Consider the following 13,296-nt stretch of genomic DNA (forward strand, 5'->3'; position numbering starts at 1 on the left):
GGAAGGGACTCTGGGGAGGGGGATAGGATGGGACAGGACGGGACTCCGGGGAGGGGGACAGGATTGGGAAGGAGGATAGGAAGGGACTCTGGGGAGGAGGATAGGATGGGACAGGACGGGACTCCGGGGAGGGGGATAGATTTGGGAAGGGGGACAGGATGGGACTCCGGGGAGGGGGATGGGACTCCAGGGAGGGGGACAGGATTGGGAAGGAGGATAGGAAGGGACTCTGGGGAGGAGGATAGGATGGGACAGGACAGGACTCCAGGGAGGGGGATAGATTTGGGAAGGGGGACAGGATGGGACTCCGGGGAGGGGGATGGGACTCCAGGGAGGGGGACAGGATTGGGAAGGAGGATAGGAAGGGACTCTGGGGAGGAGGATAGGATGGGACAGGACGGGACTCCGGGGAGGGGGACAGGATTGGGAAGGGGACAGGACAGAACTGTGGGGACAGGACGGGACTCTGGGGAGGGGAGCAGGATTGGGAAGGGGGACAGGACAGGACTGGGGGGACAGGACAGGACCCCGGGGAGGGGGGCAGGATTGGGAAGGGGGACAGGACAGGACCCCGGGGAGGGGGGCAGGATTGGGAAGGGGGACAGGACAGGACTGGGGGGACAGGACGGGACCCCGGGGAGGGGGGCAGGATTGGGGAGGGGGACAGGACAGGACGGGACTCCGGGGCGGTGCCAGTCGGTGCTCTAGCAAACCCTGCGGGTAACTCCGGCCCCGGCCCCCGCGGAGGAGCTCGCGCAGCCCCGGCTGGCCCTGACCCGGCCCGGGGCCGCCCCGCTCCAGCCCGGCCCCGGCTCTCTTGCAGCGGAACCCAAGCGCCTCGCCGCGTTTCCAGCGGGGCCCGCCAGGCGGCCCGGCGCTGTCGCTTCCCCGGCCGGGGCTCTGCGGACGCCCGGCTGCGGGGCTGCGGGCAGCATGGCCGGCCTGGAGCTGCTCTACGCCTCGCAGGCGCCCGGCCTCCGCCGCCCGCAGGACTCGCTGCTCTGCTTCGTCCACTGGCAGCTGGTCACGCACCAGTACCGCGCGCTGGGCACCGGGGACCAGGTAAGGGGCCCCCGCTGCGGGGGCGGCCCCATGGCCCCGGGGGGTGCATCCGGCCCCGTGCCCCCGGGGGGTGCATCCGGGCCCGGCACCGCCTCGGGGTGCCCGCGCGGCAAGGCGGGGAGGTGTTTCCGGGGCTCCCCAGGCCTGGCCCCGCGCTAAGCGCGGTGCAAACCCCAGAGCACAAGCCCGAAGGGCGGGGGGGGGGGGGGGCGGCGTTGTGTAACCAGCGCCCACGGGCGCCTGTGGGAGCAGCCGCTGTCGGGTGAAAGGGGCGGGGGCAAAACCGCCGCCCCGTGTCAGGCATCACCCCATGGGGGTGTCAGTGCGGGAGACGCTGCCTGCCCCGGATCCCCAAAGGCCCTGATGCTGCAAAGCTTGGCAGCGGGAGGGCCTGGGCTGGGCACTGCGCATTGCTTGCTGTTCCTGGGCTGTGTCTCCTCTCCCCAGTCCGCTGGGGGCTGGAGGGACGCTGCTCATACCCTGAGTAGTTTCACTTTTGTTTCCCTGAGCTTTGCTCCCAGTATGGGCCCTACCAGCACCAGGCCGCAGGGTGGGCGATGTCTGTTGAGAAATAAATAACCTGTTCCCACCAAATTATCCCTATTTAAAAACTCAGACTCATTGCTCCGGCCTGAAAGTTTATTTCTACAAAACCTAAATTTGAGACCAAATCCCTTTAAAGGGAATATGAGGGTGTTGCAGCTGCAGACTTTTCTAGGTCTTTCCTCTCTACTTGGGTCTTGAAATACATCATTTTTAAAAAGAATTTGTGCAGTTTGTTTATAATATTTCACCTTTAAAAGATTCCTTTGCTCTCAGACAAAGACAAACCGTAACAACCGTATTGTGCCCACATCAGCCTTAGTGATGGGAAAGTTATTTTTCTGACGTTTAGGAGCAGATGAGTCTCTCTGATGCTCCAGAGCTGCATGCTGATCCGTGCAGGTGGACCCCCTGCACCGGGCGGCTGGAGGCCGTTGAAGTCAGGGGGGCTCTGTGCAGACAGAGGTCAGCCCCTGTGGATCAGCTTGCCGCGCCCAATCCCGCAGACACTGCCAAGCCGAGGGAGCTGGGTCTTCCCTGGAAAAAAAAAAACAGGTGTGTTTTGACATCCGGATAGCTACCTTGCTGTGAGATCCTAGTGCACACAAAGTATATACAGTTCTTACCTCTGGGTACCTTGTCCAGTCTGTACCTTACCCCCGTCTGGGCCTTACCTCAGTTAGCTGCGTTGAGGTGAAAACTACAGTGCCGTGACTCCACTACAGTGTTACGGTGAGTTATCCATCTGGATGTAAGAACACACCTGGGTTGGGCAGTGTAGACGTAGCTGGGGATTACTCGCAGCAGTAAGCATTACATCCGGTAGCAAGTATGTACAGCACTGGGTCCTAAGAGAGCTGTGATGGGTTAAATTCAGTTTATGTATGCCCTCTAGAAGGGAAGGATCTTGGCTGTTAGCTGGTAGAGAAGGTCTTGGCCTGGGGGCTCCTTTAGAAGGACGTCAGATTTACAGTCATCAAATGCTAATGCCGGAAAATACCCTGATCTGGGAGTCTCTCTAGTTTGCTCATGACCTGGGAGAGCCCTGTTTGCAGCATTTTTTGTAGTAGTTGCCCTGCATGATAGGCTGAGTCCTTTACAGCGGAACCGGGGCCCTGATCCCGCAATCGGACCCGTGCCGACAACGATGCAATCCCTTTGGGAGGTTTAAACCTCCTCCCAGATTCCTGTGTCCAGCCGGGATCTGTTCCTGTCACCCCGTTGGTATCAGCTGGGACTCCAGCTTGTTCTCTCTGATGCCTTTTTGCAGCCGGGTCCCAATGAAAGGAAGTCGGAGCTGCTGCCGGCCGGGTGGAACGCCAACAAGGACCTGTACACACTGCGATACGAGTCCACGGACGACCGCCGCAAGCTCCTGCTGAAGGCGATCATGGTGGACAGTAGCATGATTCTCAACGTCCTGGTGAGGCTCCCAGCTGGCTGGGTGCTATGTAAGGATCGGTCCCTGTGGGGTCTCAGCTCCCCAGGAGGTGGGGAGAGGGAGGTGGAGCGTCAATGCCCACCCCCGTAAGGGAGGAGAGGCAAAGAATAACAGCTGTGACTCACTTGAGCATCCGTTTTCCTGGCCTCCTACGTCCCCCAGTGCCCTTGGCTCCTATTGAGTGGGAGGCGCTCGACGAGAAACCCAGCTGGCTAAACGGGGAGAGGGAGCCAGTGTGGCCCAGGTTCTGCGCTGGCTCCGTGCGATTCGGCGTCTCTGACCTCGGGGAGGTGCTCCGGGTACACGTCAGGGAGGAGCTTGGCCCGTAACGTCCTCAAAAGCATGCAGGAGGCTGTGTGATTGTGGAGTCATGCAGGGTTTGCCGCTGGTGTAAATCAGGGTGACTTATCGCCTGCCATGGAGCAGTGCCTTTCCCCCCAGCCGAGGGACTGGCCCTGGAAGTGTTGTGTCCAGTGTGAAGCAAGAAGCTAAGGTCAGACATCCATGTGGGTGACGCTGTGATGTTATTACCGCTCGGCCCACTGATGAGTTGCAGCCTTTGTGCGTCTTGTGGACTTCCAGATCCTTGTTGCCAGGCTGCCTGCTCTGTCACGCCCGTCCCGTGTGTAGCACAGTACCTGTCTGTCCCTCTGCAGCCCAGGCAGGGAGAGCTGGGAAAGACCCTTCTCAACCCACCGCAAGTTGGTTACACTTGGGTTTAGACAGCTGGGAATCCAGACATACGGATCCTGCACTGACAAGTGCCAGGAGAGGAGCAAACTCCAGTGATGGCCCCTGCCTCGGATTTCCCCTCCCCCCGCCCCCAACCTGTTCTGCTGTTGTGTCTGCCGCCCCACCCCCCCCGCCCCATGAGCTCGGCTGCTGAGGCCGTGTTTTGTTTGTCCTTCCCCAGGATTGCAGCTCCCAGCAGGTGGCGGATTTGACCTTGACAGTGGCAGATTACATCGACCCGGAGCACTTGGATGATTTCCACAGGTAACTGCGTTTCATGGGGATGCTCTACACAAGTGTCTGAGCCCTCGGGAAGGGGAGGCAGGTGAAGATCGGGGCGGGGGAGTGAAATAAACAAGGGGAGAATAGGGTACTTTCGGAGGAACCTGAGGGGCTCTTTGCAGATAAAGCTTCAATCCCCCCACATATTCTTCTCCACCCTTGTTCCCAGATGGCACCCCAGGCTCAGGCTGGGAGAAGAGAGGGAGTTAGGCCACGTGGCCTCTGGATCAGAGCACAGGCCTGGGAGCTCACTGCTTTGGGAGTTCTAATCCCAGCTGAGCCTCTGGCTGGGTCTGTAACTTTATTTCCAGCGTGCTGGCTGTCATGTGTTCCCTGCATGAAAGCCCAGGCCCTGCCCCCAAGGAACTTGCACCCTGACTCCAGCGCAGACACCACAGTACAGACCTGTGCTACCGACTTGCCATGGGGAAAGTGATTGGACTTCCTTAGATGTTTGCATGCTGCCCACCGTGTGTAACCGTGGGGAGATTCGGAGCTTGAGACGGTGGAATAGTCTCCTGAGGGAGGGGAAGCTCCATGGCTTGGGACATCGGACTCAAGACTGGACAAAGCACCCAACCTGTGTTGTAGGGAGCACTGCTGCATCAGTGAATATCTGAAAGGGATTTTCCCCCCCACCTCCAAGTTCTGTGATTCCCTCCTGCCTCTGTCAACTCTGCTGCAAAGCTGGGTGAAGATCAGACTTGTCCAGCTGCTCTCGGCTTAACGCCTGAATGCTGCGTCTCACCCGAGACGTCAGCAAACGCCAGGGCCGTGGGTCTTGAAATCGTTCCATTCCGACATTTTTAACTTCTGGTTTACCAGAGCCCCTGAAAGCCCTGTTTGTGCTGCAACCAGCCCCTCCATTTGCAGATAAGGAAATCTTAGATGGCTTGGACGCTGGCCAGGAGTTCCAAACAAGAAACAAGCCAAAATCCACCAAGTTCCCTTTCCCCCCCCGACATCTGCAGGCAGTCCGGCCAGGGCCGCAGGATGAACGTGCCATGGGTACTGCTGGGGCGTTGAAAAGGACAGTTGTTCTGGGTGTGTGTCGTGTTGGGGGCCCCTCACACTATTGTGTTAGGGCCTTTACCACCAAACCCTTTCTAGCAGGGCCTTGGGTGATGTCAGTTGTCTAGTTGTCAGCCTTGACTCTCTCTCTTGCCCCTGCAGAGTGTACAAGAACATCGAGGAGCTGCAGACCAGGGTTGTCACAGGCATCATCTCTCCGTTGGGGGCTCCCAAAGAGAGGACCGACCCCAAAAAGGAGCCCAAGCCTGAGAAGAAGGTCCCGCCTGCCTCCACTCAGGATTATGACCCCTTGAGGATTCCTCCCTGGCAGCCTCTCGGTGGCCGGCAGCCATCCTGGTGAGTGAGACGCTGGCGAGGGGATGGGGCTGCATAGCTTGCTCTTCTTTCAAATGAGGTGGGTGGCAGGAAAGCCGTGACGGAACATCTAGCCCTCCATGGTTCCTTCCCTCACCTGCCCCCACCAGACGTGTCCTCATGGGCACCAGTGCACGGTCTAGCTCCGTGTCGCACGTTTAGTTCTCAGAGGGATCCAAGAGATGCAGGAGGGGGATTCTTTAAAACAGCCCATGTCCTGGCACCCCAGTCAGCCCTGCTTATAAATCCCATGCTTCTGGTTCACCATTCGGGCTGATCCTGACCCTCGGTGGCTGTTGGCATCGGGCTCTGGCTGGCTTCCCTCTAAGCTGGCCCACCAGTGGGAGGTCTTGTCTGGCGCTTGGGACCCCACCCTGTGTTTTGGGTTAGATGCTGCCAGAGTTGGCCACCTGGGAGAAGAGTGAGGTGACATGCCACACCCCAACATGGGCAGGATAAGGCATCTGTGTCACTCCGTCCCTGTGCCATGGCCTTACCCCCTTGCCTAGGGGTTCAGGGGGCCCCTTCCCCTCCCATCCCTGAGAGTCAGGGGTAGCAGCTTGGGTAGGGCTACCATATTTGAACATCGAAAAAAGAGGACACTCCACGGGGACCCCCAGCCCCGCTCCAATTCCTCCCCTTCCCTGCCCCCATTCCAACCTGTTCTCCAAAGTCCCCGCCCCAACTCTGCCCCCTCCCTGCCCCATTGGACCCCTTCCCCAAATCCCCGCCCTGGCCCCGCCATCTCCCCTGAGCGCGCCGCATTCCGCCTCCTCCCTCCCAGCCGCACGAAACAGCTGTTTCGCGGCGCAAGGGCTGGGAGCTAGGGGGGAAAAGCGGGCACTCTCTCGAGTGATCAACATTCACTCTCTTTCTCAAATGATCAACTCTTCTTTGGGGAAAAATAATAAGGGCAAAATCCCAGACATTTTTAGATATTTAAAAATTCCTCCCAGACGGCGATTTAAGACCTAAAAAGCCAGACACGTCCAGGAAAATACGGACGTATGGTAACCCTAAGCTTGGGGCAGAGTGTGCAAACCCTATGTGGGACCAGGGCAGGAAGGGATTCATGGTCTGTCCCACAGATGGGCTGAAATCTGCCCCAGGCCACACGATCTGTCAGGAGTGTCAAGGCTGGGGGTAGGGCCCTGCAGCCAGAGTCAGGAGGGCACAGGACAGGGAGGGAAGCAGGCCCGTCTCTGAGGTCTGCCCTGCCTAGGGGGGCTGGGTGTGTTGGGCTGGTGGGACAAGGGGCTGCTGTGGGGAGCAGAAGGCCCCATTAGCTGGCTGACCTCTGATGGGAGAGCTGGCCATGTCTCTGCTAGGTATGGGCTGTCAGTTCGGGCTGCTGAGTCCAGCAGGGAGGCTTGTGGCAGTGCTGGCCAGTGGGCACGAGGGTTGCACAGCCTAGTGCTTTGTGCCTGAAAGGGGGAGGGCAGACGGCGGAGCTCCTTTCGATCCCCGGAGGGGGCTGGGATCTGGTGGAGGAGCCCCCACTGGACGAGCATGGAGCTTAGGGGAGGGAGAGGAAAAGCCTTTTAACTTTGCTTCCCTTCTCGATGATCTTCCTTCGGACCAGTTTGTGAGCACAACATCCCGGATGGAAAATCGTGACTCTGCAGCCCCCCCGCCCCCACCCCCAAAGTGAGGGATCAGTCTGTGGGCTCCTGGGCCCCTGCTCTCAGGTGCTTATGCGCCCTGATAATCTCTTTCCCTGGAATAGCGGAGGGGCGGGGCTCTTTATTCTCTCCCCTCCCCCACACTCCCCTGTAATCAAGGGCCAGGTAGGAAATTAGAGCCTGCTGTGGCTATCCAGAGCACTGTCATCACTCCCCGCTGTCCCTGTCGGAGCCCATGCAGAGCTGGTCCCTCGCATCTTACCCCTGGTTCCTTTCGCACCGCTGCTGCTCATCAAGCCTCTGTGATGCCCCAGGGGCCCGGCTCAGTGAATGCCGGGCACTGGAGTTCTGGGGCTGCTGCGGGGGGCGGGGGTCCAAGACGTGGCTGCCCATGGCTGGCTTGCCTTGGAGCAGGCGGGGGGTGCAGCGTGCAGTTGAAATACCCTCGTCACGGACGCCAGAAACAAAAGGCATCGAGTGAGTGTGGAAAGCTGGGTCTGTGCTCCTGCTGGGCACCGTCGCGTTCCCTGCCAGGCCCCACACCCTGCCCTCCTCTCACGCACGTGGGAGCCGGGGGTCAGTGTCAATTTGTCGGCTCGCTGGCTGCCCTGTGGTTTGGGAACCTGTCCCTGTGCTGACGGGCTAACCTGGCCCCTCTCAGGCTCTGCCCAGGGCTGTGTTAGCAGTTTGCCGGGAGCTCCAGGCCTGCAGCTGCCTTTCCGGAAAGTGGAGCAGGTGGCAGCCACGTGCCCCTCTCGCACAGAGGGGTGGTAACTGCAGAGTCCTGCGTACCGGGCTGCTCGGCTCAGGTGGGGCGATGCGTGCTGAGACCCGTAGTCTCCCTGAGTCCCAGTCTGCACCAATTAAAGCCACAGGCCACCTCACAAAACACTGGACCCTGGTGACATTCTGGAAACACCAGTCTGCACAGTAAGGTCACTCGGTCATTCCTGTGGTCTGTAGTGTAGACTAAAATACAGAGACCCAGCTGAGCGCAGCCTTCTTCGCCAGTGGCCCGCTCTGCTGGTCACATGGGCCCACTCATCTGCGTGGGCTCTTACCCTTTCCTGCCCCCTGCATGCACTCTCTTCCATACCCCGTACCCACCTGCCATAGGACATGGCCCGAGGAAATTAACACCTCTCACTGGGGGAGTTATGTCTTGTGTTTCAGGCCTGATCCCCGGGACCCCTTTGCTGTGGGTGGAGACGACCTGGACCCCTTTGGGTGAGTATTCCCAGGAGAGGATCGTGTGGGGAGTGACTGAAATAACTCAGATTGGCCTTGCTGGTGCGTTCAGTGAAGTGTCTCCAACAAGGACTTCAATTAAACAGTTATTGTGTGTGAACTGCCAGGGACCAATAGTTGGTTCTAAACCGAAATATGGTTTTAATATTATACTAAGATCCTGTCTCTCACACAGTTGATTGGTTGGAATCTGTATCTGTTTATTAATCTGCTGGTATTCATTTAATGTGCAGTAATTCCTCCACTAAATCAAAGCTAAAACACATTTAAGTGAATTTAAGCGTCCAATTTAAAATTTTGCTTTCCCCAGCCCCCTCTGGATCTGTAGGGCAGTTTGGAGGTACCCAAGAGCAGAGAGGAGAGACAGCTGCCCAAGGAGATGGGAGCCATAGAGAGGGATGCTGCAGGGTGCCTTGCTTCTGCTCTGGGGCTCCAGCTCCATTTGGGGAGGAAGGGGTGGAACTGACCCATCATTTTCCATTCCAGTAAAAGAACAATGTAACCAAAGTAAAACCAGTCCATGGGAACACTACCCAGCTCATTATGGAGTCCTGGAAGTCCTGCCATTTGGAGCCTCTGGCTGATCAGGATCAGATTTATTTCTCCTTGGAGGGCTGTGTTCTGCAAGGGTTGGCTAGAAAGGGATCTTCTGGAAACGCTCAGTGGAGGCTGGAAAGAGGAGCTTGCAGCAGAGGGCTGAGGGTGGCTGGAAAGCAGCCCTGCATACCTCAGGGAAAGGGAAATCAGGACGGGCCTTTGTCTCCCCGCTTCCCATCTCTCCTAAAGGGATTTCTTTCTTAAATGTATATAGCGTCTTGATCCAAAGTGGGCACCTGCTGGAGGCAGATTTTGAGTCCCGGGACGGCTACATAGCATCCGTGGGACCACGAGCAGCTCGCTGCCCATTGAGGCGCTTACTGTGGCTGATGTTCATTATTTTTATTGCGGCAGCATCCAGAGGCTCCAGCTGAGATCATACAGTACGAGGACAGGGCACAGCTGCAGGCTGCAGAACTGGTCTAGCAAATGGCTTCCAGGCGCGGCTTTGGGAAAAGTTCCAGGCCGCTGATCCCAGAGAAGGGGTCTGGGAACTCTTGCAACAGGGCGGGGGTTGAGAAAATCTTGCATTTAATCAAACAGCCAAAAGCATAGAGCTAAATGAACCTAAAGAATAACAATCAAGCAGCAAAGGAAACCAAAGCAGGGGGTGTCTGATGATTCCTAAAGCAGCACCGTCTGCAGCAGCGGGGGGTCTGACTCACCGCTGTCTCAGCTATTCTCACAGCTGGCATGGGTCACAGTTTCTCCTGACTCCTTTGAGTAGCTGGAGGAATATAGAACCTGCCCTTCTGCTAAACCTCCCCCTGTTCATTGCTCAGCCCCCTCTGTAGGTGGCTAGTGGGATTGCGAAAGACGCAGGTGCCTATTTGCAGTTCTTTGTGGGTGACAAAACAGGCTGCATTAAGGACAGCGAAGGGGCTTGTCATTTTCCCATGCACCTCACGGTAGAACATGAGTTAACAGACACCACTTAGCACCCTGGCAGTGTGCGTGTCCCAGGGTGAGTTAATCACAGCCCCCTGACAGGATGTTAACTACGACAGCCCTTGTCTGCACTGAGTGCTAAGTCATGTTTTACATCATGTTGGTGCCCATGTGTTCTAACACTGCATAATGTCCCAGTGTAGACGAGTCCAAAGGATAGAGATACCAGGCATTGGACAGAGGGGGCCAATTCCTATTCACCCTGAGGTGAATGGCCGGAGCAAACCACAGGGGCCTTATTGTAAATGAGAATAAGGCGTGACGTCTCATCCTTGTATTCTTCCATATCCGTCGAGCCCCCAGCCTCGTGTTTACAGCTAACCGCGTACTCTTGTTCTCCCTGAATTACACTCCCCAGCACATGCTCTGCTGCGCTGGACACACGCTTTCCCATCCCGTCCGTAGTCACACACGTTGATTTAAAAATGGGAATCAGATTTCCAGGCTGCTCACGGAGCAGTGATCCTAGCTCGGAGCAGAGGGGAGCTGGTTACTCTTATCTCCAATTAGAGCTAGTTGTGTTCCTGCTCTCATCCTGCTTTCTTCTTCCTCCCAGGGGTCGGAGGGGTGGTATGATCGCTGATCCACTGCGCTCAGGATTTCGAAGACCTCTTATCGACCCATCGTCAGGTCTCCCAAACCGGCTTCCTCCTGGGGCCGTTCCACCAGGTGCCAGATTCGACCCATTTGGGCCAGGGGGCGGCCGTCCTGCAGGGTGGGTATCTGGATGTGCGTGTGCGTTGCTTCACTGACTATAACCATGCTGGAGTTTTCCTGTTCTTCGCAAACTGCACCCGACTCCCTTGACTCTCTGGGTTGCCAAGAGGGGTGGGGGGGGTTCACTCTGTGACTCCTCCTGTAACTCTGCTCTCGACATTCCATTCCTGTTGCAGGCCAGATCCAGATCACCTTCCCCCTCCGGGATACGACGACATGTTCATGTGAGGACGTGCCCGGCTCTGACTACGCTGAGAGAGAAGCACCTTTCCCCCACCTTTCCCCTCTTTGGAAGACTCTCTTCAGCAGCAGTTTTCTCCCCGGGCACTAGAGCCTTTCCCTACACTGCAGATCAGCTTTAAAGGTTTCACTGCATGTATAACGGCGGAGAAGGCGGTGTGTGGCTCTCGTCTCTCCGCTTGCTCCCCCCCGGGAAATCCCGAGCCATTTGTAATCTAACACCTGTTGAAACACGACTGCAGTGTGCTAAGAACAGAAAGCAGCTTGGGGTGTGTTATTCAGAGCTGGAACTGCCCTATGAGAAATGTATAGAAAAAATGTCATTTCCTTTGCTTTCCTTGTACCAGCTTCTCTGGGATGACGTGATGTGTGCTCTGGGATTTACTCAGCTGCTTGTTGCGAGAGAGAAACATTCACTCCCCACCATCTGTCTGGTAACGACTCGGTCTTGACGAGCTTGCCAGTGCAGAGTCCCACGTTCCATACTGGCTCCCAGCTGGCCACGTGTACGTCTCAGACAGGCCTGGCCTAGAGCGCAGTGAGCTAGTGAGGTGTTGATGCAGGAAGCTGCAGTGTGACCGCCGGGAAGGGCTTGCAAAGGCGTCTGTGGTTTCTCCCCTGCTCTGGGCTCACCTTGGCCCTTCAGCTGCCCGTTGAGTAAGGGGTTAGGAAGGGCTGAATGGGGCAATGGATTAACTCTTGGAATTTCTGCCTCTAGAGCAGCATGGCCAGGTCCTCAGCTGGTGTAGCTAGACCTAGCTGCATTGGCTCCAGGGGGACTACATTGATGTATACCAGCTGATCCTCTGGCCCCTAGATCTAAAGACACCAACGTGCAATCAAGTCAATTAAAAAAAAAGTCACCATTAGTTGCAGATCCTGCCCCTGCATCTCCCCTGCTGGTTTGTGTGGCTCTTATGATCACCTGTCTGTCTTTAAGTCTCTCTCTCCCCTATTGCTGTGAGGGAATCTTACACAGACAGCGGGAAGATGGCACTGACTATATCCCCAGTGCTGTCAAACGCACAAAGGGAACAAGCTGGGGATATACATAAAGATGGAGAATGTTTTTTCTCCACCCGTGCTCAGTCGAATCTGGAATAACTCCGTTGGTTTTGGTGGAGTCCCTGCGTACCGCAATGACATTGGAGGAGCTGAGATCAGGGTGATTTTTATTTTCTTTCTGGGTGGGGTGATGTAAGAATGTGGTGGGGGTCGCTTATGGCTGTTGTGCTTTGACTTCCCTTATGTTTTACGGGAGGGATTTTTTCAGGTGGCTGTTCTTTGCTCCGTCAATTGTCACACCAGACTAGTATGTTAACAGGATGGTTCCTGTCCTGTGCTGATCCTGTCCAGCTGAATTCCGTGGTGTCAGTTTTCCAAAGTGACTGCTGATTTGGGGTGCCGCTGTGTCTGAGGGGCCTTTGAGGGGCCTGATTTTCAGAGGGCAGGTAACTAGCACAGTCTGAAAATCCTGCCCTGTTGCAGGATCATTGTGCTGGGACCCAGCAGTGTTAGTTACTTTTGAAAATTTAAGTCACTGGTTCTTCTGATTCTTCTCTTGGTTTGATTTTTTTTTAAAGGATCTTATAACTAAAATAAAAACTTGGTGAACTGCTGCTTGTGAGCTCCCTGGACTCTGCTCCCTCCTCTGACTTAAGACAACGAGGCGACGTCTCCAAATTTCAGCACTTCAGTCGCTGCTTCAGCGACAAAGCAAAGGTTTCCTCTGGCTTCCCAACTCTCTCACTTCCCTTCCTGGTTAGAAATTTCAGATTGTTGCAGCCGGATCCACGTGATATTTTTATGAGTAGAAAATCCAGGCTGTGAAACCGATGAGACACGCCTGTTACCTTCTCCCCCAGCAAGCAGGGCTGGGCACTTTGCTTAGAAGACCAGGTGTCCGTGTAAGGTGACTGTCCAACCCAAGGAAAGATCAGCATTACCTGTGGCTACTGGGTCTAAAATCACTGGATCACCTGTGTCCTAGGGGCCATACTCAGGCAATTGTGTCCAAAATGGGAAAGCAAAAGGGGGAAAATAAATCCTTCCCTTCTTGATTCTTCCTCCCCCCCCGACACAGACATTTCCTTTTCAAACCCCTTGCAGATAGCTGCAGGTGATAACAGCTGAGTTCCCAGCACACTATGGCTCTCAGGGCAGTTGTGCTGGGAACTGAGGATGGGTCAGAGAGGATCAGCCAATGGTATCAATTCAGCACCGTGGCCAGCTCCTGCATCAGGGGTAGCGATTCCTTCAGTCTCCTGCCCTCGCCACCTATGCGGCAGTTTCATATTCTTCAAACACTCTCCCCCTCCCCTCCAAGACCTCTCCCCCTTTGGAGCTGGGACTAATTAAAGCCCTTTCAGAGGCTCTGTAGCTATAAGGAGCAAAGCAGGTTTCCCCCATGGACTGCCATTGCCATTGGCAACCGGGGCTTTCCAATGAGGAAAGATCCTGGAAAAGTTTAGTACAAGT

At 56.2% G+C, this 13,296-nt stretch overlaps 1 protein-coding gene across 1 annotated transcript; it reads left to right on the forward strand.

Moving 5' to 3' along the window:
- Positions 1–834: 834 nt before the first annotated feature.
- Positions 835–12,437, forward strand: PSMF1 (proteasome inhibitor subunit 1). Its single transcript, XM_073308836.1, has 7 exons — positions 835–1,062; positions 2,876–3,028; positions 3,960–4,042; positions 5,234–5,428; positions 8,242–8,295; positions 10,418–10,576; positions 10,755–12,437. The coding sequence occupies exons 1-7, from the start codon at positions 934–936 to the stop codon at positions 10,804–10,806; spliced, it is 825 nt and encodes a 274-aa protein (XP_073164937.1). The 5' UTR covers positions 835–933; the 3' UTR covers positions 10,807–12,437.
- Positions 12,438–13,296: the final 859 nt, after the last annotated feature.

The sequence above is a fragment of the Lepidochelys kempii genome, chromosome 13, assembly GCF_965140265.1.
Source record: "Lepidochelys kempii isolate rLepKem1 chromosome 13, rLepKem1.hap2, whole genome shotgun sequence".
NCBI lineage: Eukaryota > Metazoa > Chordata > Testudines > Cheloniidae > Lepidochelys > Lepidochelys kempii.